This window comes from Vanacampus margaritifer, chromosome 9, assembly GCF_051991255.1.
Source record: "Vanacampus margaritifer isolate UIUO_Vmar chromosome 9, RoL_Vmar_1.0, whole genome shotgun sequence".
In the NCBI taxonomy this organism is placed as follows: Eukaryota; Metazoa; Chordata; class Actinopteri; order Syngnathiformes; family Syngnathidae; genus Vanacampus; species Vanacampus margaritifer.
Window position 1 is genome coordinate 2,160,673 of NC_135440.1, and position 27,836 is coordinate 2,188,508.

Here is a 27,836-nt window from a genome sequence, read left to right on the forward strand (position 1 = left end):
GTCACAATCCCGTGATTCAAGGTGAAGTTGACTAACATCCCGTAGGATTCCCCAAAAAATGTCATCTTGTAGCAGTCACTGCTTTGGCCCTAATAATTTCTACAATAACAATAGGGACCTTCCAGCGTTTGTGGCTCGAGCCCATTAAAATCTTTTTGCTCTCATCCTGTAGATTATCTGCAGCTAGCATGCACTTAACTTGTATTGATTACATATGGGTTCACTTTAAAACTACCATCTCTCTGTCATACACAACTACATACAATCTGTCATTTTCTTCTCAATGTTGTTGGTTCTGGTGCAATAGTATTGCTGGGAGTGGTGAAAAACATGCTCCTCCCTTCTTCCTGCCCTCACACTGTGTTCTGTTGGGGTACACCACTCCTGTTCTGAGTGGACTCGTAAAGCTGCAGACCACCACTCGCAGCGGAGCCATCTGCATTGCCACCGTTTCTGACTGTACTCCTCATCTTTTCAGGGTCCTCACCTCTTCAAGGTAAGAAACATATCTAGTCTCCTTTACGTAAAATATGTTTTGCATCAGAAGACAAGATTTAGAGGAGTATTTTACTAATTTTATAATAGGGCAGACTTCAAACGCCTCAGGACTAGTTCCTACAAGTAGAGGCAGCAGCATGTGCAAATATGTATTATTTGCCTGTGGTTACACCAGAGCCAGGGAAGTTGTCAGTGTTTAAACACCAAGTGCAAACTTTTTTGTGCAAATTAGACTTGATCTTTCAAATATTTCAAGTTGAATTTATCAATCATCTAACCATGCATCCAAACACAACTACATACCGGGTTTTAAACTACCCAAAATGTAGGCTCTACTTTCAAGTTGGACGCTAGTGAAATGAGCCAGAGAGGCAGTGATGTTACTCAAGCATTGTCTGGTTCTACAAACATTGACGTCAAAGATAGGAACATTGAAGCACTGGTGGCCGGTGAAGTCATGAATCAATGAGCTCATGTTACTACATGGTTTTCAAAGTATTTACCCCCTTCCTGAGAAACACATCTCACTCATATCCTATTAAGCATAACTACAATTGCATATTCATACAGTGAAATGTTCTAATACAATACATGTGCAAAGTATAAAAATGTAAAAAAAACAACACAAGATAATAAAAAGATAATATTTTATTTCAGGTTATTTTAATTCTTACTTTCAACTGTACTGTATCATACGATAAATATAGGTAATATACAGGTGCTGGTCAAAAAAATTGAATATACAAAAAAAGTTGTAAAAAAAATGTAAAGAATTTCTGTGATTCCATTCAAAAAGTCAAACTTTCATAGATTATAGATTCAGGGCCCACAATTTAAGTGATTTCAAGTATTTATTTGTTTATTTTTAAATTATTTGGGCTTCTAGCTCATAAAACCCATGAAAACAGGATGTCAAGTGTAGCTGGCAGTGTGCGCCAGCTACGCTTGACATCCTGTGAGTCTCCGACCACCACCAAACATTCACACCTTCCATACACCAGTGTGAGTAGCACTGGAGGCAATGTGTGTGAAGTGTTTTGCCCAAGGACACAACCACACATGACTTGGGGAGAGCAGTGATCGAACAGCCGACCTCCTGGTTACTGAACGACCTTCTCTACACCCTGAGCCACGGCCGCCGTTTTTGTGTCTGGTGGCAGTCATTTTCCTCTTGATAGTACTGTATTGTGGCCCCTGTTTTCCTCTTGTAATACAGTAGTGCCTGGGGGTCCTGGAAGCGACTCCCAGGCAATGCCACGGCGCATCGAGGCAGTGATTAAGGCTATTGATTGGCATATCGTTTTGAAAATACCATTCATCCATCCATCTTTTTTTCCAATTCAAAAGACTGGGAAGTACGCATGGTGATTTATTCACATTTTTTGACATCTTGTTTTCATGGGTATTATGAGCTAAAGCCCAAATAATGTAAAAATAAACAACTAAATACTTGAAATCACTTAAATTCTAGGCCCTGAATCTATAATCTATGAAAGTTTGACTTATTTTTAATGTAATTACAGAAATTATTCAACTCTTTGAGGATATTCTAATATTTTTGACAAGCACCTGTATAAGGGGTGGGCCTAAAAAAAATTGGGTTTTGTTATTTAACAATATATGGCCAAAAATAATATAATAATAATATAATAATATAATATAACAATATTATATAACAATATAATATAACTATATTATATAATATAATATTATATTATATTATATTATATTATATTATATTATATTATATTATATTATATTATATTATATTATATTATATTATATTATATTATAAGAAAAGTCAGTGTGTAAAGTGCATCAGTGATTGCGTCAAAATAAACTTTGATTTAGTTTGTAAAAGCTGAATTTTTGATACAGATCTTCATACTTGCCAACTTTGGGTGAAAACTTGGGAAATATTTTGTTCATTGGCGTATCGATCGGCCCACTTGCTATTGGGGAGTGGGGTTGTTCGACCAACATGCAGCCATTACTATTCGCAATTAATTGCCGTGGGGAGTCGCTGCATCACACGCTGATTAATATTCATCGACTGGAGCAAATGGCCACTGGCTGAAAAATGGACTGGGCCTTCGGGAAAGTCATACAATTTTCGATGACCAGTCCTCCCCAAGTGTCAAGTGTCTGGTCATCTCTTTCATTATCCATCTATGCTATGTATGAACCAGTATAGCGCTGCGGGTTGTAGTCTCCTCTAAGGCTGCAGCTAGCGAACATTTTGGTATTCAATTATCCTACTTCTATTGAATAATTCAGATAAAAATAAAATATTTTAGCTTGATGAAAGAACAATTATCGCGGCCGTGACTCAGGGGTAGAGCCCGTCATCCAGTAACCGGAAGGTCCGCTGTTCAAGTCCCTCTCTCCCCAACTTATGTGTTATGTCCTTGGGCAAGACACTTCACACACATTGCCTCCAGTGTCACTCAGTGTATGAATGGTGCAAATGTTTGGAGGTGGTTGGAAAGGGCGTCAGCGTACACTGGCATCCATGCTTGCGTCAGTCTGCCCCAGGGCAGCTGTGACTACGTACGTAATTTACTGCCACCAGTGTGAGTGTGAGTATGTGAATAATTTATCCACTGTGAAGCGTCTTTGAGTGTCCCTAAAAGCACTACTGTATATAAATCTGATGTATTATTATTATTATGAATACAGAAGACATTAAAAACATATATCCACTTAATAATGATCAACTTTCATTTCTAGATAATCAACTTGAAAGTGGGAAGATTTTTATGCAGCCTGGTTCGGTTTTAGGAGGAGAAAGGGAGCCTAACCCTAACCCTTAAAGGCCCCATAGTATGAAAATGCACTTAAGTAGGGTTTTCTATCAATAATATGCATACCGTCCGCGACTTCTTTAGCTTTCTCCTCCTTTCTAAAATGTATGCTTCAATTGGGCAGATTAAACTTCCGTGACTTAGTGATGTCCAAAAGACACGGAAGTGCAGTCGACCCAGCCCCCTCGGGTTAGTGGCACCACCTGTGGTAAAGGTTTGTCACGCCCCCTGAAATTTGAGAAGCTGGCTGCTCCTTTCTTTTTCTTCCACTGCTCACAAATGCTCCGTAGAGAGGGGAAACAATGATCAGGAAAAAGTGGTTGCTTCCTTCGTCCCAAGTCTTTGAGAAGACAATGGATTAATTTTATTTTTGAAGGACGTGTACCGACATAATTTCTCAAAGGACTGTTTTGTTAGTCAAAGCCTGTTCAGAGCTGGATTTGTAACACGTTTAACCCCTGGGCGTTATTTGACCATTTTTGGGCTTTTTGTTGGTTCTGACCAAGCCATTTCAAAATAAAATAACGCCCAGGGGTTAAACATAATGGATCGGTCCCAACAGTGTGACACGACTGCAAACGGAAAAGATGTAAGTTTAACATTTTTGATTTAGCCGTCCTTCCCATCCTTTCTAATAAGAGATGTGCACCTTCTACCATATTACTGGTGTATTTTTAGTGCTTAAAGTGGAAGTTACATTTGTCGTGTGGATGTTGTTTGGTTACAAGAGGTCAGATATGATAAAGCAGACGGTGGTTGGATGATATGAAGCGGTTGCGTATTGTTTTGTCAAGATATAATCTGCGGTGGTTAATTTACTGTGACTGGCAATTCGCCACCTAGTTGACATGACTTTGTGATGCTAACTGGTCGCAAAGTGTTCTCGACGAGATGGCTTGCACGTTGCGACCGCACAGGGGCCTAAATGTGCACATTTGTGTTATTCATAACCGCTTGTAAATGTCTACAAGCATTCACAGCAAATCAGAGACATTCGACATGCCGATTACGGCAAAATAACCATTGCCCAAACAATCACAATCTAACGCTACAACATAATCTCTGTAGTAACGTTATGCTACTTTTTCTTGTGGTAAAACGTTATGCCACTTTTCCACATATTAAAATAGTTCTCAAATGTGTAAAAGGCATGTCTGTATTTTTCTTTTCTTTTGATTCATGGCCAATCGTTTCCATTCACAACATTAGCACATGGCTACCATGACCGAAATCACTGCCCCTTCGAGAGAGAAGGGTATGGCCTAGATGTGGCCTGGTGCAGCTAATTACATAAAAGTGACACACCCCTAAAACAGGCTGTTTTGAACAGAGCGTTTTTTGGCTGATTTAGTGACAGCAAAAATATTAGATCCAAATTCTATTTTGATGAATGCATATCACAGACATGTCTTTTACACATTTAAGAAGTATTTTAGTATGTTGAAAAGTTGAATAATATGAGACCTCTAAGGACTGGAGTGATATGTTATATGATAGTGTCACTCAGATTGGTGTATGGGTGGTGCAAATGTTTGGTAGTGGTTGGAAGGGCCGTAGGCGCACACTGGCAGCCACACTTATGTATATTTACTGACACCAGATTGTGAATATGTGAATTGCAGGTGCTTGTCAAAAAATTACAATATCCTCAAAAAGTTGAATAATTTTTGTAATTCCACTCAAAAAGTCAAACTTTCATAGATTATAGATTCAGGGCCCACAATTTAAGTGATTTCAAGTATTTATTTGTTTATTTTTACATTTGGGCTTCCAGCTCATAAAACCCACTAAAACAGGATGCCAAAAAATTTGAATAATGTGAAGAAATCCCCATACATACTTCCCAGTGTTTTGCATGGGGAAAAAAAGATGGATTGACAGACAGATGGTATTTTCAAAATGATATGTTAATCTTCAGTAATTGGTTGGGAATCCCTTTGCCTTAACCACTGCCTTGATGCGCCGTGGCATTGCCTGGGGGCCTGGGGCTTTCTTGATGCTTTGTTTTTGGGTCTGGTGGCCCTAGTTTCCCTCTTGATAGTAATGTATTGTGGCCCTCGTTTTTCTGTTGTAATACAGTACTATCAAGAGGAAAATGAGGGCCACTAGACCCCAAAACAAAGAGCTGACAGCAAGCACCAAGAGGGCCTGGGCTTGCAGGACCCCCAGGCAATGGCACGGCGCATCGAGGCAGTGGTTAAGGCAAAAGGAATCCAACCAACTATTGAAGACTGACATATTGTTTTGAAAATACCATCCACCCATCCCATCCATTATTAATAATAATAATAATATGATTATGTTCTGATCTCTTTGTTTTGGTCTGCAGCGCTCTGAATGAGCTGCAATTTTCAGTCCAGTCAGAAGACCTTTACAGTAATCAAGTCTGCTGGAGATAAAAGCATGGATAAGCTTCTCTTGGTCTGCTTGGAGCATGCAGTCCTTCAATCTGCATATGTTTTTCAGCTGGTAAAAGGCTGTCTTAGTGGTTGAGTTGATATGATTACTGAAAGTCAGGTCTGAGTCTATTAGCACCCCAAGATTTCGAACACAGTCTTTGATTTCTAAAAACAGTGAGTAAAGACAATGCTCTTTTATTTGTTGCCGAAAACAATGACCTCTGTTTTGTTTTTGTTTAGCTGAAGGAAATTTTGGTTATCCAGTTGTTAATTTGATCTAGAGAGTGACACAATATGTTAATTGAACTGCTGTTATTTGGGGCCATATCTTTCAAATTAATATCCACTAAAAACTCACGTTCAACTTTAGTGGACTAAAAAAAATAAATTAATAAAAACTTTTTTTTTTTTTACTTTTTTTTGGGGGGTGGGGGGATTAATCGATGAAATAATTGATAGGAGACTCGATTTTTGATTTTTTTAAAAATCGTTAGTGACAGTACTAAAGTAAAAGCAGTTTAATCGACCTGATGGTTGCACACTTTGATGCTGACAGCCTGGCGCAGTTTCCGTTCCTAGTGATGATCAGTTTAACAAATTAAGCTTACTCAATTGTGCATTTGTAGTCAGCAAAATCACAACTGTGGTTCTGAGGTCAATCTTTCTCACAGACCAAGAACTACTTAACTCAACTTAATTTATAAAGCACTTTAAAACAGCCAGCGCTGCTTTAAAGGAAGCAATAGGGCTCGCCCCCCGGATACTGAGGCCCGCTCGAGGTGTCAGGGGGTCCACCGGAGCAGAGAGGGCACAACACAAACACACCCACCCGCCCGGCCCCCGGAGCCCCGAGACCCTGGCCATGAATGGAGCCCCCGGCCCAGGGGAGTGGGAGGAAGGCGGACAGGGGAGGGGGAAGGGACGGGGGAAGGAGACGACAAGAAGGGCAAGGGGCAGCGGCAGGGCAGCAGAGAGAGGGGGAAAGGAGGAGGAAGATTGACGAGGGAGAAGGGAGAGGGAGGCGGAGGACGGCGGGGAGAGGCGAGGAGGGAGAAGCAGTAAGGGGGAGGAAGAGGGAGGAGAGAGGGAACCACGGGGCACCCCAGCGACAGACCGCGCTGGGGCGGTGCCGCCCCGGACACCAGGGAGAGCCCCGCAACGCAGCACCCCCCAAGAGACCCAGGGAAAGGCCAAGACGCAGCCGCCACCCAGCAGCCAACAGAGGGGCACAGCCGCCCACGCCCAGCCAGGGGGGGGACAGCACCTATAGAATTAACCCACTGGCATGCAGTGAATCCAAATATTAACCCTTAGTGTCCATTGGAGGTGAATCTTGAGGAGTTGGTGATTAAGGTGTCGTTTGATGTAGTCTGCTCGATCCTGCTGGCAGCAACTGGGTTCCTGACTATAAAAACACAACCATTAGTTACAAATTGCCAAATACAGAAACAGCAATGTAAGTTATCGCGATGTGGTGGCTCTCGCTAACAGGCACAATTAAGTAACCAGATTTAGGTTAAAATATTCTATATACGTAGACCATGTTTCTATAAATTTTGATATTTGGTTTTTATTTGAGGCAGATATTTTTTCCATTAATATGTGATTTATGAGGAGGAGGTTAGACCATTGGTCGATATTCGGAGTTTGTTTATTTTTCCAGTCAACAAGAATTGTTTTTTTTTGCAATAGTAAGGGCTACAAGTGTAGATTGAAATTGTTTATGTGGTAAGTCAGTTGTTGTTAGATCACCTAGCAAACACAAGTTTGGAGATAAAGGTATCCTATAGTCCAAGACAGCGGAAAGTTTTTCTCAGACTTAAGTCCAGAAATACATAACCGGAGTGCATAACCATAAAGCATGAAAATAAGTGTCTGTAGTGTTTTGTAAACATAATAATAACATAGTTATTAAGTGAAATACTTCTCCTAACGAAATAGCAGGCTTTTATAAATAAAGTAAAATATCATCGGCATATATATAAATTTTGTGTTCTGTTACTCCAGAGTGAATTCCTTGAATCCTTCTTTCTTGGCGTAGAGCTAATGCAAGTGGCTCAATAAATATTGCAAATAATAAAGGGGACAGTGGGTATCCCTGTCTTGTGCCTCTCTGTAGAGTAAAACTTTGAGATATAATCCCATTAGTAGTAACTGTAGCTTTAGGAGAATCATATAATATTCACACCCAGTGAATAAATGACTTCCCAAAGCCAAATTTATTTAAAACAGCAAAGAGGAAGGATCAGTTAACTTTGTCGAAAGCTTTTTCTGCATCCAATGATATAATAACTGCCTTTTTGTCATGCCGCTGTGACATGCTGATAAGGTTAAAGAGCCTCCTAATATTATTAGTAGAGTGACGATCTTTAATAAAGCCTGTTTGGTCGCTATGAATGATTGTCGAGATTACTGTTTCTCGTCTAGATGCGAAAGTCTTAGTGATAATTTTAATATCAGTGTTAATTAGTGAAATCGGACGGTATATTTTGTTTGGAATCTTTTTCTGGCTTTAATAAAAGTTTAATTGTTGCTGTATTCATGTGTGGGCGTATGTAACCTGTTACTACTCTTAAGAATAGTGGAGCAAGCATTAACCAGAAGTGCTTAAAAAATATATTCGGATAACCATCCGGGGCCGGTGCTCTGCCATTAGGCATACTATCTAGAGCACTGTACAACTCGTTTATAGTAAGTGACGCATCTAACATATCTTTATATTCAGTAGTTAACTGAGGTATATTTAAGCTACTGAGGAATGCCTCAATATGCTCAGGGTTAGGCTTGTTAGTTTCTGAGTATAGGTTGCGATAATAGTTATAAAAAAAATGTAATTAATTTCTTCTGGTGATTGTGTGCATTCTGTGAGAGCTGGAGATAAGTCTGGCGAGTCATTTATTTCCAAAAAGTCTGCCCACTCTCTTCTTATAATTTTGTCAAACTCTGAGTCGATCAGCAGTGAGATGTTAAAACGCCATGTCGGGAGTTGTTTAAAGGTATAATCAACTTGTAGGGAAAGGGAGACTGGTCCATGGTAGCTAATAATAATAGGATGTATTTTTGTAACCGTTTTATCAGCAATAGAGTTATTTGTAAGAAAAAAATCAATTCTTGAAAAAGATCGGTACACAGCGGAAAAGAAGGTAAATTCCTTCTTAGTTGGGTTTTTAAGTCTCCAGCTGTCGACGAGGCCAAAATCATCCATATATTCCGCTATTACTTTAGCAGATTGTAATCGCCTTATACATGTTGTATTATTAGAACGATCTGTTAATGGATTTAAGACTGTGTTTAAGTCTCCTCCAATAATAATAGTAGAGTTTGCTGCTAATTCAAACAGCTGAGAGAAAAATTCATGGAAAAAGGCCGGATCTTCATTATTAGGGGCATATAAATTACCAAATGTATATATTTTATTAAATATAGTCACCTGAATAATAATGTATCGGCCCTCTGGGTTTGTTATTGTATTATTTAGTGTAAAGAATAAATTCTTATGTATGAGTATACAGACTCCTCTTTGTCTACTGTTATAAGGGGCAGAGTACGCTTGGCTAAAATTCTTATCAATAAGTATTTTTTTTCCATATTTTTGTAGGTGGGTTTCTTGTAGGAGGCAAATATCTGCTTTTAAATTTAAGAGATGGTCTAAAATTTGTATTCTTTTTGCCTGTGAGCGAGCGCCACAAACATTCCAGGAAACCAGAACTAATTTATGCATACAAACAATATACACTCAGTCCTGTGTATATATCTGTATAGGTTATTTGTTAATATTGGCATGTTATAGGATAGAATCAAAGTGGTTAGGTGGTTTATGTAATTTGTGTAAAATATGAGGTAACGTGTAAGTAAATATAACAGTGAAAAAACGGGGAGGGAGGTGAAAGGGAAGGAAATTAGCGGGGGATTAAACAACAATACACCAGTAACTGGTAACCTAAGCGAGATTTTTTGTTTAAATATACTTTAGATATAGTTATGTATTAATATTATATTTGTAATATAGCCTAAACATAATGAGTATTCATATTTTTGGTTTTATAACCACATATACAGTAAATGTATACATCATAATAATCAAACAAAGTTTAGTTCCACCAATGTCAATTAGAACAGCCAGGGAGTGGATTTGGGGTTCCGGAATAGTTAGCCATTGATGTATAGCTAATCAACGACTATCGTAGTCCGTTTACCCTCTTGCCTATTTTGTCTCATTATAGGAAACAGTACCTTTTGCCGCTCATTAATCTCTCTCGGGAATTGGTCATTAATTCCAAATGAGGTCCCTTTAAGCTCCCGTCCTTTACTTTTAACAAATTCTTTCTGTTTAAAATGCTCAAACTTGGCGATAATAGGACGGGGTTTATTGCCCCTACGGGCTCCAAGCTGTAGGGTGTGTTCTAACCATAGAGGGATCACACTCCTCAGCCTCCCTGGTAAGGTCTATTCAGGGGAGGGGAGGGTTCATCAGGAAGTTGAATCTTGGATTCAGGAGGAATAGTGTGGTTTTCCTCCCGGCCGTGGAACAGTGGACCAGCTCTACACCCTCGGCAGGATCCTCGAGGGTACATGCGAGTTCGTCCAACCAGTCTACATGTGTTTTGTGGACTTGGAGAAGGCGTTCCACCGTGGTCCTTGGGGATTCCTGTGGGAGGTGCTTCGGCAGTATGGGGTACTGAGCCCCCTGATACGGGCTGTTCAGGTCCCTGTACGACTGATGACAGAGCTTGGTCCATATTGCGTGCAGCAAGTCAGATTTATTTCCAGTGAGGGTTGAACTCAAACCTAAGGTTGCCCTTTGTTCCTGATTCTGTTCCTAACCTTAATAAACAGAATTTCTAGGCGCAGCTGAGGTGTTGAGGGGGGCCAGTTTGGTGGCCTCAGCATTGCATCTCTTTTTGCAGATGTGTTGTTGCTGGCTTCTTCAAGCCACAATCTCCAACTCTCACTGGAGTGGTTTGCAGCCGAGTGTGAAGCAATTTGTATGAAAATCAGCACCTCCAAATCCAAGACCATGGTCCTCTGTCGGAAAAGGGTGGAGTGCCCCCTCCGGGTCAGGGATAAGATCTTGCCCCAAGTGGTGGAGGAGTTCTTGAAGACAAGTATCTTGGGGTCTTGTTCACGATTGAGAGCAGGTTAGAGCAGGAGATCAACAGATGGATTGGTGCAGCGTCTGCTTTGGTGCAGACTCGATTTACCGGTGGATCTACGTTACTACGCTCACCTATGGTCACAAACAAAATGCTTGTTGTACACTATTCTGTAGAGCCTCTGCTAATCTACAAAATGCGTCTGCAAAGCTAATGTCGCTAAACATGATGGAGTCCAAAGTTTGCAATGCATACGGTGTCTACGTTAGGCACCAATCATCGCCACAATGGGAGCAAAAAAGCTTAACTTCTGTAAGTATCATTATCACCAGGGAGGTCCATTGACAGATTGACGAATTTATTGATGAATTGACAATACATTGATGGACGAAAAACACCCTGAATCACCCGGTTAGAATCACCCTGTAAATTTCCATTCCCAAAACACACTTGCCTCAAATCAGATCTGCTGGCTAGTCTGCAGTTCAACACGAGTGATCACACCTTGGAGAGTTGTTGCACCAAGTGGAGTGACATGAATCATAGCTCCAACACAAGATATGTCATTTGAAACAAAAGAGAGGATTATCAAACTTCTTAAAGAAGGTAAATCATCACGCAGTATTGCAAAAGACGTTGGTTGTTCACAGCCAGCTGTCTCTAAAATCTGGTACAAACAACATAGGAAGGTTGTTAAAGGCAAGCATATGGGTAGACCAAGAAAGTGTCAAGACAGAAAAACTCAAAGCAATATGTCTTGAAAACAAAAAAATCACAACAAAACAAATGAGGAACAAATGGGCGGAAACTGGGATTTACATAAAGGAAAGCTCAACAAAAGTGAGATTTATGAAGGTAACTGCTATAAGAAAACATGCACATTTCCAGTCATTGATGATATGGGGCTGCATGTCAGGTAAAGGCACTGGGGATTTGGCTATCACATCACAACTTCAAAAAATGCACGTTACATTAACATTTTGGACACTTTTCTTATCCCATCAATTGAAAGGGTGTTTGGGGATGATGAAATAATTTTTTCAGGATGACAATGCATCTTGCCATAGAGCAAAAACTGTTAAAACATTCCTTGAAGAAAGACCCATAAAGTCAATGTCATGGCCTGCAAATAGTCCAGATCTCAATCCAATTGAAAATCTGTGGTGGAAGTTGAAGAAAATGCTCCATGACAAGGCTCCAACCTGTCACGGTTGTGTCACGGAGCGGCGTGGCGTCTGTCGACGTGTGGCGTAAAGGACCCAAAATGCAGGGAGGCAGGAGAACCAAGGCAGGAGTGCGGGTTAGACGGCTGTAATTTATTGTACAACTCAAAATCAAACTGACAGAACAAACTCCGGGGAGTGACCGTGACCATCGGTAATGATCCCACAAGGACTGATCATCACCCGGTAACTAAATACACCCACACAATTAGATTGATTAGTCACACCTGGGGCCAGGCACAAGTGGCTGAGGGCCCGGATTGGTCAGCCTGCGGAAGGGCAGGAATCCACTCAGGACCAATCGGGACCCTCAACCAAAACCAGGCCTTCCCAGACATGACAGTACCCCCCCTTAAGGGACGGATTCCAGACGTCCCTAAAAAGTTCCAAAACAGGGCGGGCGGAGGGGGCGCGGAGGCGGGAACCTGGCACGTCCCTCAGGACTAGTCCGGGGGACGTCCCGGACGCCAGACAAGGGGAGCCCGGCGGCGCCGATCTGGAGGGCACCCCGGACGCCACACCGGAACAGGACGGCCGTAGGATGAACATCTCCTGTCCACTCCCATGGGCCTGACACCGCCATGGAAGAGGCGAAGAGACCCCGCATGAGAGCGGCCGAAGCCAGGAGGCCCAGGGCTGCAGTGGCGAGGACGCCCGGGGTCCTGAGGCTGCCGTGGAGGCGGCAGACGAGGCGCGAGGACTTGAGGCTGCCATGGAGACGGCCGACGAGGCGCGAGGATTTGAGGCTGCCGTGGAGGTGGCCGACGAGGCGCGAAGACTTGAAGCTGCCGTGGAGGCGGCACGGAGTCCTGGGGCTGCCGTGGAGCCGGCACGGAGTGCTGAGGCTCCGACGGCCGACGTGGCTCGGAGACCTGGGGCTGCGGCGGCAGACGCGGCTCGGAGACCTGGGGCTGCGGCAGCAGACGCGGCTCGAAGACCTGGGACTGCGGCGGCAGACGCAGCTCGAAGACCTGGGGCTGCGGCGGCAGACGTGGCTCGAAGACCTGGGGCTGCGGCGAAGCCGGCACGGAGTCCTGGAGGTGCCGCAGAGCCGGCACGGGAACCTGACAGTACCCCCCCCTTAAGGGACGGATCCCAGACGTCCCTTTTAAAAAGTTCCAAAACAGGGCGGGCGGAGGGGTCGCGGAGGCGGGAACCTGAGGCTGACGCGGAGCCGGCACAGGAACCTGGAGCTGACGCGGAGCCGGCACTGGAACCTGGAGCTGACGCGGAGCCGGCACTGGGACCGGGAGCCGGCACTGGAACCTGGGGCTGACACGGAGCCGGCACTGGAACCTGGGGCTGACGCGGAGCCGGCAAAGGAACCTGGGGCTGACGCGGAGCCGGCACGGGAACCTGGAGCTGACGCGGAGCCGGCACGGGAACCTGGAGCTGACGCGGAGCCGGCACGGGAACCTGGAGCTGACGCGGAGCCGGTACGGGAACCTGGAGCTGACGCGGAGCCGGTACTGGGACCGGAAGCTGCTGTGGAGCTGATCCAGAATCCTGGGGCTGCCGCGAAGCCGGCACGGAAATGTGGGGCTGACGCGGAGCCGGCACAGGAACCCGGAGCTGCCGCGGAGCCGGCACGAGAACCTGAGGCTGACGCGGAGCCGGCACTGGGACCGGGAGCTGCTTTGGAGCTGATCCGGAATCCTGGGGCTGCCGCGGCTCAGGCGATGGTGCCAGGGGCTGCAGCGGCACAGGCGATGATGCCAGGGGCTGCAGCGGCACAGGCGATGATGCCAGGGGCTGCCGCCGCACGACGCGCGCCGCCGGAACGGGAACCGGTGACGGCCGCAGGACACGCGCCGCCGGAACTGGACGCGGGCGCTGCACAGGGGCCGCCAGAACGTCGGCTTCGGGCGCTGCCATCAGCGCCGCCGGAAACACTGGCAACGTGCGCTCCGCGAGCGCCGCCGGAAACACTGGCAACGTGCGCTCCGCGAGCGCCGCCATCACCTCGGCTACGGGCGCTGCACACACACACTGCCGAAAACTGCAACGGTACCTGCCTCTTGGTCCGCTGGATCCGTTTTGGTGGGATCATTCAGTCACGGTTGTGTCACGGAGCGGCGTGGCGTCTGTCGACGTGTGGCGTAAAGGACCCAAAATGCAGGGAGGCAGGAGAACCAAGGCAGGGGTGCGGGTTAGACGGCTGTAATTTATTGTACAACTCAAAATCAAACTGACAGAACAAACTCCGGGGGGTGACCGTGACCATCGGTAATGATCCCACAAGGACTGATCACCACCCGGGAACTAAATACACCCACACAATTAGATTGATTAGTCACACCTGGGGCCAGGCACAAGTGGCTGAGGGCCCGGATTGGTCAGCCTGCGGAAGGGCAGGAATCCACCAATCGGGACCCTCAACCAAAACCAGGCCTTCCCAGACATGACACAACCTGCAAAGTTGATCTGGCAAAAGCAATCGGAGAATGTTGGAGCCAGATTGATGAACAGTACTGTCTGTCACTCATTAAGTCTATGCCTCTGAGACTGCGAGCTGTTATGAAAGCCAGAGGTGGTGCTCCAAAGTACTAGTGGTGTGTTTCTTTTGTTGTAGTTGTTTTTTCATGATTCCATAATTTTTTCCTCAGAATTTAGTGATTCCATTTTTTTTCGTCCTTCGGCTTGGTCTTAAAAAATGTTACTGTTTTTTCTTGATATCTTTTAGTGTTTCTGAAAGCCAGAAAGTTGCCATTTAAAATGATTTTAGTTTTGTCATGTCTGTGCTCTACTTTTTTTCTACAAAATTAAACAACTACGCGAAACAACATAGCTAGAAACAAAAAATATTTGAGGAACTAGGGAAAATGTCTGTTACCCTTAATGAGTATATTCTATATTTTTTTGTACCCAGTCCTGTTATTGTGACAAGGTGCGACAACAGTGCATGAAACTGTGCACATATGACATTTTCGTCTGTGAAAGCACCTGTTTTTTTTCCCTCTTGATTTGACTCAAATCCGTCGGGGTGATAGAGAAATTTAATCCATTCACGGCATAAAATTTAAGACAAAAATCCAAATTCAATACTTTTTTTTACTTTTAATTTATTATTTCCAAATTTGTGAATTCAATACTTTTTTTTAAAGACACCGGGAATCTTGAATGTTCTCTTCCAATTGTTATCCTTATTTAGCATACAGGTGTTTGGTGCTCTTGAGGTTGACCTGCTGTGTAAATGTAGAAGTGGACCTTTCCTGCTGATGGTTGTTGGCGGTTATTAATATAAGATATAATATAATATTAATAAGTTAAAATCCTAGTAAAGGAACCTGTGTTTAAAAATCACCTTTTATTTCTTTATGTTCCACACGTGTTCGTTTATGTAAAATAACTGCAACAAATTAAAAGTCAACCAATTTATTTCCTGACAGAGGAGTCCATACATACATTCAGAGCTCTGGGATCAACCGCTAGGTCTATCTTAGCTTCTAGCAAAGACGATGTAAATTGACCTAAACTATCTATTCCTTGACCCCCTTCTTATACAGTTTTTTTTTTCAAAGCAAAAGTAAGGAGTTGTCTTTGTCTAATTGGTCTATTGCCGTTGCCATGCAGAAGGTGGGTGAATTTCAGTTGATGATGTCAGTCTGTTCGCTTGCCAGCAGCTGTACAAATGATTTTTTATCAATGAGCCTTCTTTTGCACATTAAGTTTAGAACAGCCTACCCTTAGCCTTGACGCTTGCCTCCCTGTCCTTCCCAAGTTACACAAGAATTTTCCCTTAATAATTCTATGCACTCATCTTTGTTCCAATAAAACATAATTAAATAAGTATAAGTCAAGCCACTAGCGTGATTATATCATTTGTAAGCTACCTACGATTAAGTAGCATATCCACATCCCATTACTGGTAAGCATGACAACATCAAGGTCTTCAGTCAATAAATACTATTAAGGGTGATAGTATTTCCTTTCTTTTTAAGTAAATAACCAGAACTATAATTGATCATTTTCCCAATATGCCAATATCTTCATTACTTTGGAAGCTTTTAAGTGAAAACCACACATTCTTATTTTTTGCTAACAGGAAATGGCTTCAAAGAGAAAAGTGGGTTACAAATGTCGCATAGCCACTGTTCTCTTCCTCCTCCTGGCTAGCATCGCTGGGCTCATCGCTGTTACTGTAATCCAGGGTAACTGGCGGTCCAAAGAATATTCTTTAGAGGTAAGCCTTGACAAACTAGCACATATAAACTCACTAACACTAATGTTGTTTTTCAGCCTCTTTCACAAAGAAGTCCACCGGCAGCTACTTAACTGTGCAATAAATTGTTTTAAACAGAGGAGTTGAGAAATGTAATGCATAATTTCTGTTACTACAGTACGGTATAGTGATTGACTCAGGATCATCTCGGTCCAACATCTATTTGTACGAGTGGCCAGGGGAAAAGGAGAATGAGACAGGAGTGGTAAAGGAGATGTTGAACTGCAAAGTTTCTGGTGAGTCCAAACTTGTGTTGTAAGAGTGATATATGACATGTTGCTGTTTTTTGCAAGACCATGAAACTCATATATTTCATTGTACTTGTAGGTGTGCCAATCTCTGAATTGAAAATAGATTTGAAGAAAGATGAACAGACATGGGAAGGCTTCAAAAAATGCATGAAAAACATCTCTGTAGCCATTCCTGCTAAGAAGCACAAAACAACCCCTCTCTTCTTGGGAGCTACTGCTGGAATGAGACTCTTACAGTAAGTAAGCAAAGGGAGCATTTTACAGTACCTTTTGCAGCATCCTCTCAACAAAATTATACAATTTAGAGCATGTGCAATGTGGGGTAGGAGAGATTTTCGGTCCATCACCTGCACCTTTTCCCCTATTTGTTCAGTGTTTTGTTTTTTTATTCTTTTTTTGTGTGTTTATGTGCTTGCATGTATTTCCGAGCAGCCCCTCAACCCATATGATATGCACACACAAGTTGTTACACACATAACTGGGGTTTTTGACATACAGTACACAATGACGCTAGCCCCCCTTTGGAAACTGGCCTGGAGGTGTGGCTCGGAGGTGAGCGCTTGGTGGCTGGGCCTGCGCCGATAGGCCCAGCCGGGCCCAAAAGGACATCGTGGGTCCCCCTTCTAGTGGACTCACCACCTGTGAGAGGGGCCTTAGATCAGGTGCGATGTGAGCTGGGCAGCAGCCAAAGGCAGGGAGTTTGGCAGTTCGAGCCACAGCTAGAGAAGCTAGGGATGTCACCTCTCTGGCATGGAAGGAGCCTGAGCTGTTGTGCAAGATCGAGAAGTTAACACACAGCCTAGGCTTTTCTACCAGCTTTTCAGAGAGGTTGTAATCTTCCACTCTGAAGTTGCCCATGGAGAAAGGCACAGAGCATTGGCATATTTGTTGCCCCTAGCTCGGTGACGAGAGGGTAGCAAGATGGGTCCTAACTGCTGTTTGGTGCATAAGCAGTACCCACCCTTTTTGAAATTCTTGGTGGAGGTGCTAGTGCTTGTCAGTCTGGGGTGCTTCAGTGCTACCAAAACCTGAGCGATGTTCTGTTACTGGACTTCTCAAGTTAAAGTACCACTGATTGTCAAACCCAACTAAGTGGGCGAAATTCACTGTCCGCATTTGACCCATCGACTGAGGGAGCGGTGAGCAGCAGGGATTGCGCTCGGGTATCATTTGGTGATCTAACCCCCCCAATTCCAACCCATAATGCTGAGTGTCAAGCAGGGTGGCAATTGGGTCCCATTTTTATAGTCTTTGGTATGACCCGGCCAGGGATTGAACACACGACCTCCCAGTCTCAGGGCAGACACTCTACCACAAGGCTTCTGTGCTCATCACAAATTGTCCATAATGAACACCATGTACACATATTAGGGTGTCCATACGTGCACTTGGCATCCATGGCCGCAGTTCGATTCTGTGGTCGTGTCATCGGATTTGCGGCCGCATATTATGGAAACTCAGGCGAAGAGATGGGTAAAGCTGTCAACTAATCACCACTGGTGATGTCTTGGCTCCAAATGTGGGGAAAGATGCCAGTCCAACTTGGCCAACCCAATCATATTGTGAGTGTTTGCTGGGAACGTCTGGCAGAAGGAGTTTCAACTCCCACCTACAGTAGACCTATGTCCCAGGGGAGGTGGAGGACATTGACTTTGAGTGGACCATGTTCCGCGCCTCCATTGTCGGGGCAGCCAACTGGAGCTGTGGCCATAAAGTGGTTGGTGCCTGTTGCAGCAATCTCCCGAATCCGAGCGGTAAAGGATGCTATCAAGCTGAAGAAGGAGTCCTACTTTTTTTTTTTTTTTTTCTTTCTGGGAGATCTCAGTATTGATCATTTGAAATGTCATCATCATTGTTCTCCCTTTTTTTTTTTTGAATATGTGTTTGTGCGTGTGTGCGTGCGTGTGTGTGTGCGTGTGTGCGTGCGTGTGTGTGTGCGTGCGTGCGTGCGTGCGTGAGAAAAAATAAATAAATAAATAAATAAGAATTCCCATACCGTTCACCTAAACCGAACACTTCAAAATCCAGCCAGAGTCGTGGGGCCGCCAGGAGACCCGAAGGGGGACCAAAGAAAAGAAAGAAAAGCGAAGCCCAGCACCGACCAGACACCACCCACCGGGCCACTAACCTTCACCAACCCCAGAGACATCCAAACTCCAACAAATCAGGGAAACCTCAAGGGCCCAAAGGAGAAACTGAGGAAAGGTAGAAAGGACAGACGAAGCAGAGTGAGATCCACAGACACCAGCCTCCACCGAATCAATGACCTGAGGGAGAAACAAATTGTGTCTGAGTCTCGATAGATGCTGGTGTGGTGGATCTAGCATGCATGAAAATCTCCACCAAAGAGGGGAGCCGTCGACCCCCGCCAGGACAGAGCAAGCGCAACACCTCAGGGCCCCCCAGGCCGCGGCCGCGCCAAAGGACGACCCCCGGGCCCCGCAGGGGCCACCGGCCGGAGAGCAAACCCCGGAGCAGGAGCGCCCCCCACCCCAACGCGGCCCGCGCCCCCAACCCAACGCAGCAGGACGGGGCACTGCAGGCCCACCAGGCACCCCACTGGCCCACAACCCCCGCTCCCCCCGCGACCCCCCACCCCCGCCACCCACCCCAACCCAGCCCCAACCGCCCCCAGGTCCCCAAATCCCCAGACGCCCCCCCCCCCCACGTGTGGTGCATTAAAATTTAGAGGGGAGCTGCAGGGCGGAGACGGTGTCTCCACCCCACCCCACTCCCCCCCAAAGTGTGTTATGTGCCCTAAAATGTATTGTGCAAAACTAGTGCAGTGAGTTAAGAGGAGCGACCAGCTGGGCCCCCCCCAACCGGGCGGGGGGGGGAGGCGCACCCGCCCACCAAAACCCCCACCCACCCCACCGGGACCCCGGCGGGGCTCGCCCCCCGGATACCGGGGCCCGCCCGAAGTGCCCGGAGGCCCACCGGAGCGGGGCGGGCACAACACCAATCCCGCCCACTCCCCCGGCCCCCGGAGCGCCGAGACCCGGGCCACGGATGGAACCCCCGGCCTAGGGGAGGGGGAGGAGGGCGGACAGGGGAGGGGGAGGGGACGGGGGAAGGAGACGACAGGAAGGGCAGGAGGCAGCGGCAGGGCCGCAGAGAGAGGGGGAGAGGAAGGGCGACGAGGGAGAAGGGACAGGGAGGCGGAGGACGGGCGGGGAGAGGTGAAGAGGGAGAGGAAGCAAGGGGGAGGAAGGGGGAGGGGAGAGGGAACCACGGGGCACCCCGGCGGCCCACAGGCCCCGACCCGCGTCGCCGGACCCAGAGCGACGGACCGCGCCGGGGCGGCGCCGCCCCGGACACCAAGGAGAGCCCCGCAACACAGCACCCACCACGAGACCCAGGCAACGACCAAGACGCAGCCGCCACCCAGCAGCCAACAGAGGGGCAGACCCGCCCACGCCCAGCCAGGGGGGACAGCACCTGTAGAGTTAGTCCCCTGGCATGCAGTGAATCCGAATATTAGCCTTTAGTGCCCATTGGAGGTGAATCTGCTCGATCCTGTTGACAGCAACTGGGTTCCTGACTATAAAAACACAACCATTAGTAACAAACTGCCAAATGCAGAGACATCAATGTAAGTTATCACGATGTGGTGGTTCTCGCTAACAGGCAGAATTAAATAACCAGAATTAGGTTAAAATATTCTATATACGTAGACCATATTTCTATGAATTTTGATATTTGTTTTTTATTTGAGGCCGATATTTTTTCCATTAAAATGTGATTTATGAGGAGGTTAGACCATTGGTCGATATTCAGAGTTTGTTTATTTTTCCAGTTAACAAGAATTGTTTTTTTAGCGATAGTAAGGGCTACAAGTGTAGATTGAAATTGTTTATGTGGTAGGTCAGTTGTTGTTAGGTCACCTAGCAAACACAAGTTTGGAGATAAAGGTATCCTATAGTCCAAGATAGCGGAAAGTTTTTCTAAGACTTTAGTCCAGAAATACATAACCGGGGTGCATAACTATAAAGCATGAAAATAAGTGTCTGTAGTGTTTTGTAAACACTGGAGACAAATGTCGGAGTCGGAGAGGCCCATTTTCTTCATCATATATTGAGTAATGTATGTTCTATGGATTATTTTGTATTGGATAAGTTGTAAATTTGTGTGTTTTGTCATTTTAAATGCATTTTCACAAACTTGAATCCAAAAGTCAGATTCCGGAGCTATAGACAAGTCTGTCTCCCATTTTAAGATGGGTAAAGACATTTTATCCGTATATGAAAGTAACTTATATATTTTTGAAAGTTTTTTTGTTGTTGTCGGAGAAAGCTTGGTAATATCTTTAGCTAAGCCAGGCGGTTGGAGCGTACCCTGAAGTGTTGGAATTTGTTTCTTTATCATATTTTTAACTTGCAGATAATGTAAAAAATTTCCGTTTGTTATTTTGTATTTTTGGAGCAAAGATGTATATGATATAAACATATTATCTGAGAAGAGATGGTGAAGATGTGTGATTCCTTTCTGCTCCCACACACCTAAATAAAACGTTTGGTTGTTAATTCGAAAGTCAGGGTTATGCCATAGGGGAGAAAGCCCACAGGGCTCCACTTGGGCTTTTGTAATTTCTAATGCCTTCCACCAAGCAGTCAGGGTGGCGGAGATCATTGGGTTTTTAAAACAATTATGTCGCTTAATCTATGTTGTAATAAAGAGTAAATCTAGAAGTCTGAGGTTATTACAATCCTTCTGTTCTAGTTCCAGCCAACAGTTAGTATCTCTGTTGGGTTGTGCCCATAGAACGATATATTGTAGCTGGTTAGCTATATAGTAGTACATAAAATTTGGTGCCTCTAGACCACCTTTGGATTTACTTTTCTGAAGAGTAGATAGAATAATCTTTGCTTTTTTTTTTTTCCAGTAAAATTTTGTAACGGCTGAGTCCAACAACTGGAACCATTTAGCCGTAGGTTTAAATGGAATCATTGAGAAAAAATAGTTTATTTTAGGTAAAACTTTCATTTTAACGGTGGCTATTCGTCCTATTAAAGAAATAGGAAGATTATTCCAGCGTTCCAAGTCACTATGAATGTTATCCAGAAGTGGAGAAAAGTTTAAATGAATTAAATCAGTTAATTTAGGTGAGATTTTTATGCCTAAGTATTTTAAATTACCTATAGGAAATGAGTAATGTGGGTCCTGGCTTGCAGGGTTCCATGAATTTTCTGTAATAGGTAGAAGTGTTGATTTTGTCCAGTTAATAGAATAATAATAATCTGACAACTGTGAGAATTTAGTTATTAAGTTAAATACTTCCCCTAACGAAATCGCCGGGTTTTCTAAATAAAGTAAAATATCATCGGCATATAGATTAATTTTATGTTCTGTTACCCCAGAGTGAATTCCTTGAATCCTTCTTTCCTGGCGTATGGCTATTGCAAGTGGCTCGATAAATATTGCAAATAATAAAGGGGATAGTGGGCATCCCTGTCTTGTGCCTCTCTGTAAAATAAAGCTCTTAGATATAATCCCGTTAGTAGTAACTGTAGTTTTGGGAGAATCATATAATACTGACACCCAGTGGATAAATGATTTCCCAAAGCCAAATTTATTTAAAACAACAAAGAGGAAGGACCAGTTAACTTTGTCAAAAGCTTTTTCTGCATCCAACGATATAATAACTGCCTTCTTATCATGCCGCTGTGACATGCTAATAAGGTTAAAGAGCCTCCTAATATTATTAGTAGAGTGACGATCTTTAATAAAGCCTGTTTGGTCGCTATGAATAATTGTCGAGATTACTGTTTCTAATCTAGATGTGAAAGCCTTAGTAATAATTTTGATATCAGTGTTAATTAGTGAAATCGGACGGTAACTTGATGGAAGGGTGGGGTCTTTTTCTGGCTTTAATAAAAGTTTAATTGCTGCTGTATTCATGTGTGGACGTATGTAACCATTAGTTTTAATTTCTGTTACTACTCTTAAGAATAGCGGAGCAAGCATTAACCAGTAGTGCTTAAAAAATATAGCCGGATAACCATCTGGGCCAGGTGCCTTGCCATTAGGCATACTATCTAGAGCACTGTACAACTCGTTTATAGTAAGTGGCGCTTCTAACATATCTTTATATTCAGTAGTTAACTGAGGCATATTTAAGCTACTGAGGAATGCCTCAATATGCTCAGGGTTAGGTTTGTTAGTTTCTGAGTATAGGTTGCGATAATAGTTATAAAAAAATTGATTAATTTCTTCTGGTGATTGTGTACATTCACCAGTTGTCCCTTTAATAGCCGTTATAAGAGATTTTTCCCGATTGCGTTGAAGTTGTTTTGCAAGAAATTTACCTGATTTGTTATTATATTCAAAGTTGTTGTATCTCAATTGTTGTATTATAAACTCTGTCTTTTTAGTTAGCATATCGTCTAACTGTATTTTTGTATTTTGTAAGTCAGTCCATATTTGGTCATTTGGGTTTATTGCGTACTCATCCGTCAGTTGTTTAATTTTATCTTCCAAGTCATTTTCAAATTTTTGATCCTGTTTCCTTTTATAAGATGAATATGATATAATTTTACCTCTAATTACTGCTTTCCCAGCTTCCCAGAGAAGAGATGGCGATAGGCCTGGAGAGTCATTTATTTCCAAAAAGTCTGCCCACTCTTTCCTTATAATTTTATCAAACTCTGCATCGTTTAGCAGAGAGATGTTAAAACGCCATGTTGGTGGTGGTTTAAAGGTATAATCAACTTGTAGGGTAAGTGAGACTGGTGCGTGGTCGCTAATAATAATAGGATGTATTTTTGTAACAGTTTTATCAGCAATAGAGTTATTTGTAAGAAAATAATCAATTCTTGAAAAAGACCGGTGTACAGCGGAAAAGAAGGTAAATTCCTTCTTATTTGGGTTTTTAAGTCTCCAGCTGTCGACGAGGCCAAAATCATCCATATATTCCCCTATTACTTTAGTAGATTGTAATCGCCTTATACATGTTGTGTTATTAGAACGGTCTATTAATGGATTTAAGACTGTGTTAAAGTCTCCTCCAATAATAATAGTAGAGTTCGCTGCTAAATCAAACAGCTGAGAGAAAAATTCATGGAAAAAGGCCGGATCATCATTATTAGGGGCATATAAATTGCCAAGTGTATATATCTTATTAAATATAGTTACCTGAATAATAATGTATCGGCCCTCTGGGTCTGTTATTGTATTATTTAGAGTAAAGAGTAAATTCTTATGTATGAGTATACAGACTCCTCTTTGTCTGCTGTTATAAGGGGCAGAGTATGCTTGGCTAAAATTCTTATCAATAAGTAATTTTTCTTCAGATTTTTGTAGGTGGGTTTCTTGCAGGAGGCAAATATCTGCTTTTAATTTTAAGAGATGGTCTAAAGTTTTTATTCTTTTTGCCTGTGAGCGAGCGCCACAAACATTCCAGGAAACCAGAACTAATTTATGCATACAAACAATATAGGCTCAGTCCTGTGTAAATATCTGCATAGGCCATTTGTCAATACTGGCATGTTATAGGATAGAATCAAAGTAGTTAGGTGATTTATATAATTTGTGTAAAATATAAGGAAATGTGTAAGTAAATATAACAGTGAAAAAACGGGTAGGGATGTGAAAGTGAAGGACGTTAGTGGGGAGTTAAACAACATTATAATACACCAGTAACTGGTAACCCAAGCGAGATTTTTTTTTTGTTTGTTTAAATCTACTTTTAGATATAGTTATGTATTATTATTATATTTATAATATAGCGTAAACATAATGAGTATTCATATTTTAGGTTTTATAACCACATATACATTATATGTATATGTATATGTATATGTATACATCTAATAATCAAACAAAGTTTAGTTCCATCGATGCTAATTAGAACAGCCAGGGAGTGGAGTTGGGGTTCCGGAATAGTTGGCCATCGATGTATAGTTTATCAACGACCATCATAGTCCGTTTACCCTCCTGCCTATTTTGTTTCATTATAGGAAACAGTACCTTTCGCCGCTCATTCATCTCTCTAGGGAATTGGTCATTCATTCCGAATGAGGTACCTTTAAGCTCCCGTCCTTTACTTTTAACAAATACTTTTTGTTTAAAATGCTCAAATTTGGCGATAATAGGACGGGGTCTGTTGCCCCTACGGGCAGGAGTCCTACCTTTAACGCCTGTAGGACTCATGAGGCGGCTAATGGGTACCCTCGGCAGGATCCTCGAGGGTGCATGGGAGTACGCCCAACCAGTTTACATGTGTTTTGTGGACTTGGAGAAGGCGTTTGTATGTGTCCCTCAGCGAGTTCTGTACGGTATGGGGTACCGAACCCCCTCATGCAGCATGACCGATGTCAGACAGGATTTGTCCTGGCTCAAATTGAGGCAGAGGTGGTACCATCCTGACTATGATGGGCGACTACACATACCAGGTATCGTATCGGTGCCTATACTAGTCTTATTTTTAGGTATCGTACTCACGGCGGAGGCCGATACCATTATCAGCCGCTTTCCTTTAGCCGTTTTACGATCAGGAACTAGAAATTCGAAAGTATATGAATAGAAAGTTGCCATTAATTTCATGAAATTTAAAGAAAAATAATATATTGGGATATATAGGTATTTCGTTATTTTGGTATCAGTATCGGTGACTACTAAAAATAAGTGTTATCGAACATCCCTAATCCTGACCATGCGCCATGACGTGCATGTATTCTGTAAATTCAACTGACTCGTTTTCATTTTTTACAGGCAACATACTTTAAGAGTTCCAATAATAATAAGACTGTTACCATGTTAAAGCATTCATTCATTAAAATGGTTCGGCCATAACATTTAGTGATTGGGAAGTATCGGCCACTGTTTTTTCCAGGATTCATAATATTAATTAGTTGCATGATGTGGCGACGTCTTAAAGTACAGCCCATCAAATGCACAGAAGTGTTCACATATTGATGAAAAATCTATTTCCAGGTTTAAACCAGCAAGACAACCAAGCACCAGCCAGTGTCATGTCAATAATGCATCTTGGCCGCATCTCAGAGTCAATGGCTAGTCTTCCTCACTCACCGGGCACTGAAGCCCTCCGGCAGCCACCAAAGCCGCTTTTCCCGAAGCTGGAGCCGTGACCATGTAGGCAGCGGAGGCTCTGTGCTGCGCCTGGCTGGAGTGCTCATTTAAGTGGATTGCCCGGCCGCGACCCGCAATTTCTTTTTTTTTCCTTTATACTAGAATCATTAAAAAATCATCCACTAGTACATATTAAATTGTAAATAAAGTTCAGCATTGTTGTAAAACACCTAAGGTAATTGCATATACTGTGTTTTTATTACTTTGGCGATGGCTGGAGCATGCCATCTCTGCCTCGTTACCAAGAAATGGGCGTGTGCAATAGTTGCGCCGTGATAGGTTTCTTCTTCGGTTGTTGCTTCAGGTCTTTCCGGTGCACTGCTGTTGATATAGTGCATCCATAATGGCGCAACGCTGCAAGTTAAAATACTGCAGTTAAAATACGTTTCTGCCGAGCTCAATCAACACAGCTGGAGCGCTGTTTAGTGATATCAGTCGCTCTGGCTCCAGGCGGCACAAAAATTAGCTGGAGGTGGCTTCCTCCGAATTTTGAACGCAGGAAAAACCCTGTCAGAGTTTAGTTCACGTTGGTGGCAGTAAGTCGGATTTGATTCTAGTGAGGGTTGGCCTCTGCCAAGCCTTCCCTTTGTCAAAGATTCTATTCATAACCTTTATGGATAGAATTTCCAAGTTCTGTCAAGGCATTGAGGGGGGTTCAGTTTGGTGGCCTCAGTATTGCATCACTACTTTTTACAAATGATGTGGTAGTGTTGGCTTTATTATGCCGCTATCTCCAACTCTCACTGGAGTGGTTTGCAGTTTGAAGTGGTTGGGATGAAAATCAGCACCTCCTGACATCATGGTCCTCAGCCGCAAAAGAGTGACGTGCCCTCTCCAGGTCAGAGATGAGATCCTGCCTTAAGTGAAGGAGTTCAAGTATCTTGGGGTCTTGTTCACGAGTGAGGGAAGGATGGAACAGGAGAGCGACAAGCTGATCAGTGAAGTGTCTGCAGTAATGCAGACTTTGCATCAGTCTATTGTGTAAAGCTGTGCTGCAAGGCGAAGCTCTCGATTGACCGGTCGGTCTAAATTCCTATTCTCACCTATGGTTGCGAACTGTGGGTCGTGACCGAAAAAAACTGATCTTGGATACAAGCTGCCGAAATAATTTTCCTCCGCAGGGTGTCCGGGCTTTCCCTTCGAGATAGAAGGAAAAGCTCAGTCATCCATGCCCGTGCCACCTCATCTGCCTCCTCTCAAGTCAGAGCAGGAGTGCCTCAACTCTGAGGTTATGTCCAAATTCCCAAGGCTGGGTCCTCCAAAGGCCGAATTTGTTGGTTGCATGACATCATCCCTGGCGCGACTCGACAACACACACAGAAATATGAATGGATTGTCAATGCTGCTTGTCAGTAGTGCATTGACCGACAGTCCATTCTTGTGTAAAGCTGTCAGTGCATGCTGTCGAGTTGTGCCGGGAGTGACGTCATGCAGCCGACAAATTCGGCCTTCGGAGGACCCAGCCCGGTTTTGGACACAACCTCAGAGTTGAGGCACTGCTGCTCTGACTTGAGACGAGGCAGATGAGGTGGCTCGAGCATCTAGCATTCCTGGTGAGAGGAGGCCCCGTGGACGACCCAAGACATGCTGGAGAGGCTATGCGCCCTATTTTGTAGCCAGGCGCATGTGCACTCAGCATAAATACTCAATTTCTGTGGCAGTGCAAAACTGGTCTTAGCTGTTTGGGGCGGTCTTGCAACGTTCTAAGGGTGTATTCAGACCTGCACTGTTTGGTCCGCTTTAAGATTAAGATTCCCTGATTGTCACACCCACCTAAGCGGGGCGAAAATTATTCTTTGACCCATCCCCTGAGGGAACGGTGAGCAGCAGCAGCGGCCGCGCTCAGGAATCATTTGGTGATCTAACCCCCCAATTCCAACCCTAAATGCTGAGTGGGTCCCATTTTTAAAGTCTTTGGTATGACCTGGCTAGGGATTGAACCTACAACCTTCCAGTCTCAGGGCGGACACTCTTCCACTAGGTCACTGACCACGGACCAGAGTTAATTTCCCACGTTGATTTGGACGTTTTGTGCAGGTCTGAATACACACAAACACACTTGCTGCAGTTCGTTTTGCAGTCTTAATACAAACCACGGCTGAGCCACTTCAACTGCAGGACATATGCGCCTTTTTGCCACCGTAGCCAAGCATCATAAATTCATTCATAATCCTCTGTATTCTGTTTAGCCACACAGCTGTCAGCATGTTGTGGGGTGGGGCAGCGGAGCGCAACGGCTTTACTGTTACTGTACGCAAT

The 27,836-nt window shown here is 43.9% G+C and overlaps 1 protein-coding gene across 1 annotated transcript in view; it reads left to right on the top strand.

Annotated features, from left to right (window-relative positions):
- The first annotated feature begins 400 nt into the window (after positions 1–400).
- Positions 401–27,836, top strand: part of entpd3 (ectonucleoside triphosphate diphosphohydrolase 3) — a 61,962-nt gene continuing 34,526 nt past the window's right edge. The window contains exons 1-4 of the mRNA XM_077576915.1: positions 401–496; positions 16,063–16,200; positions 16,358–16,475; positions 16,567–16,726. Of these exons, the coding sequence (XP_077433041.1) occupies positions 16,066–16,200; positions 16,358–16,475; positions 16,567–16,726 (413 nt within the window). The 5' untranslated portion in view covers positions 401–496; positions 16,063–16,065. The remainder of the gene's footprint in view (positions 497–16,062; positions 16,201–16,357; positions 16,476–16,566; positions 16,727–27,836) is intronic.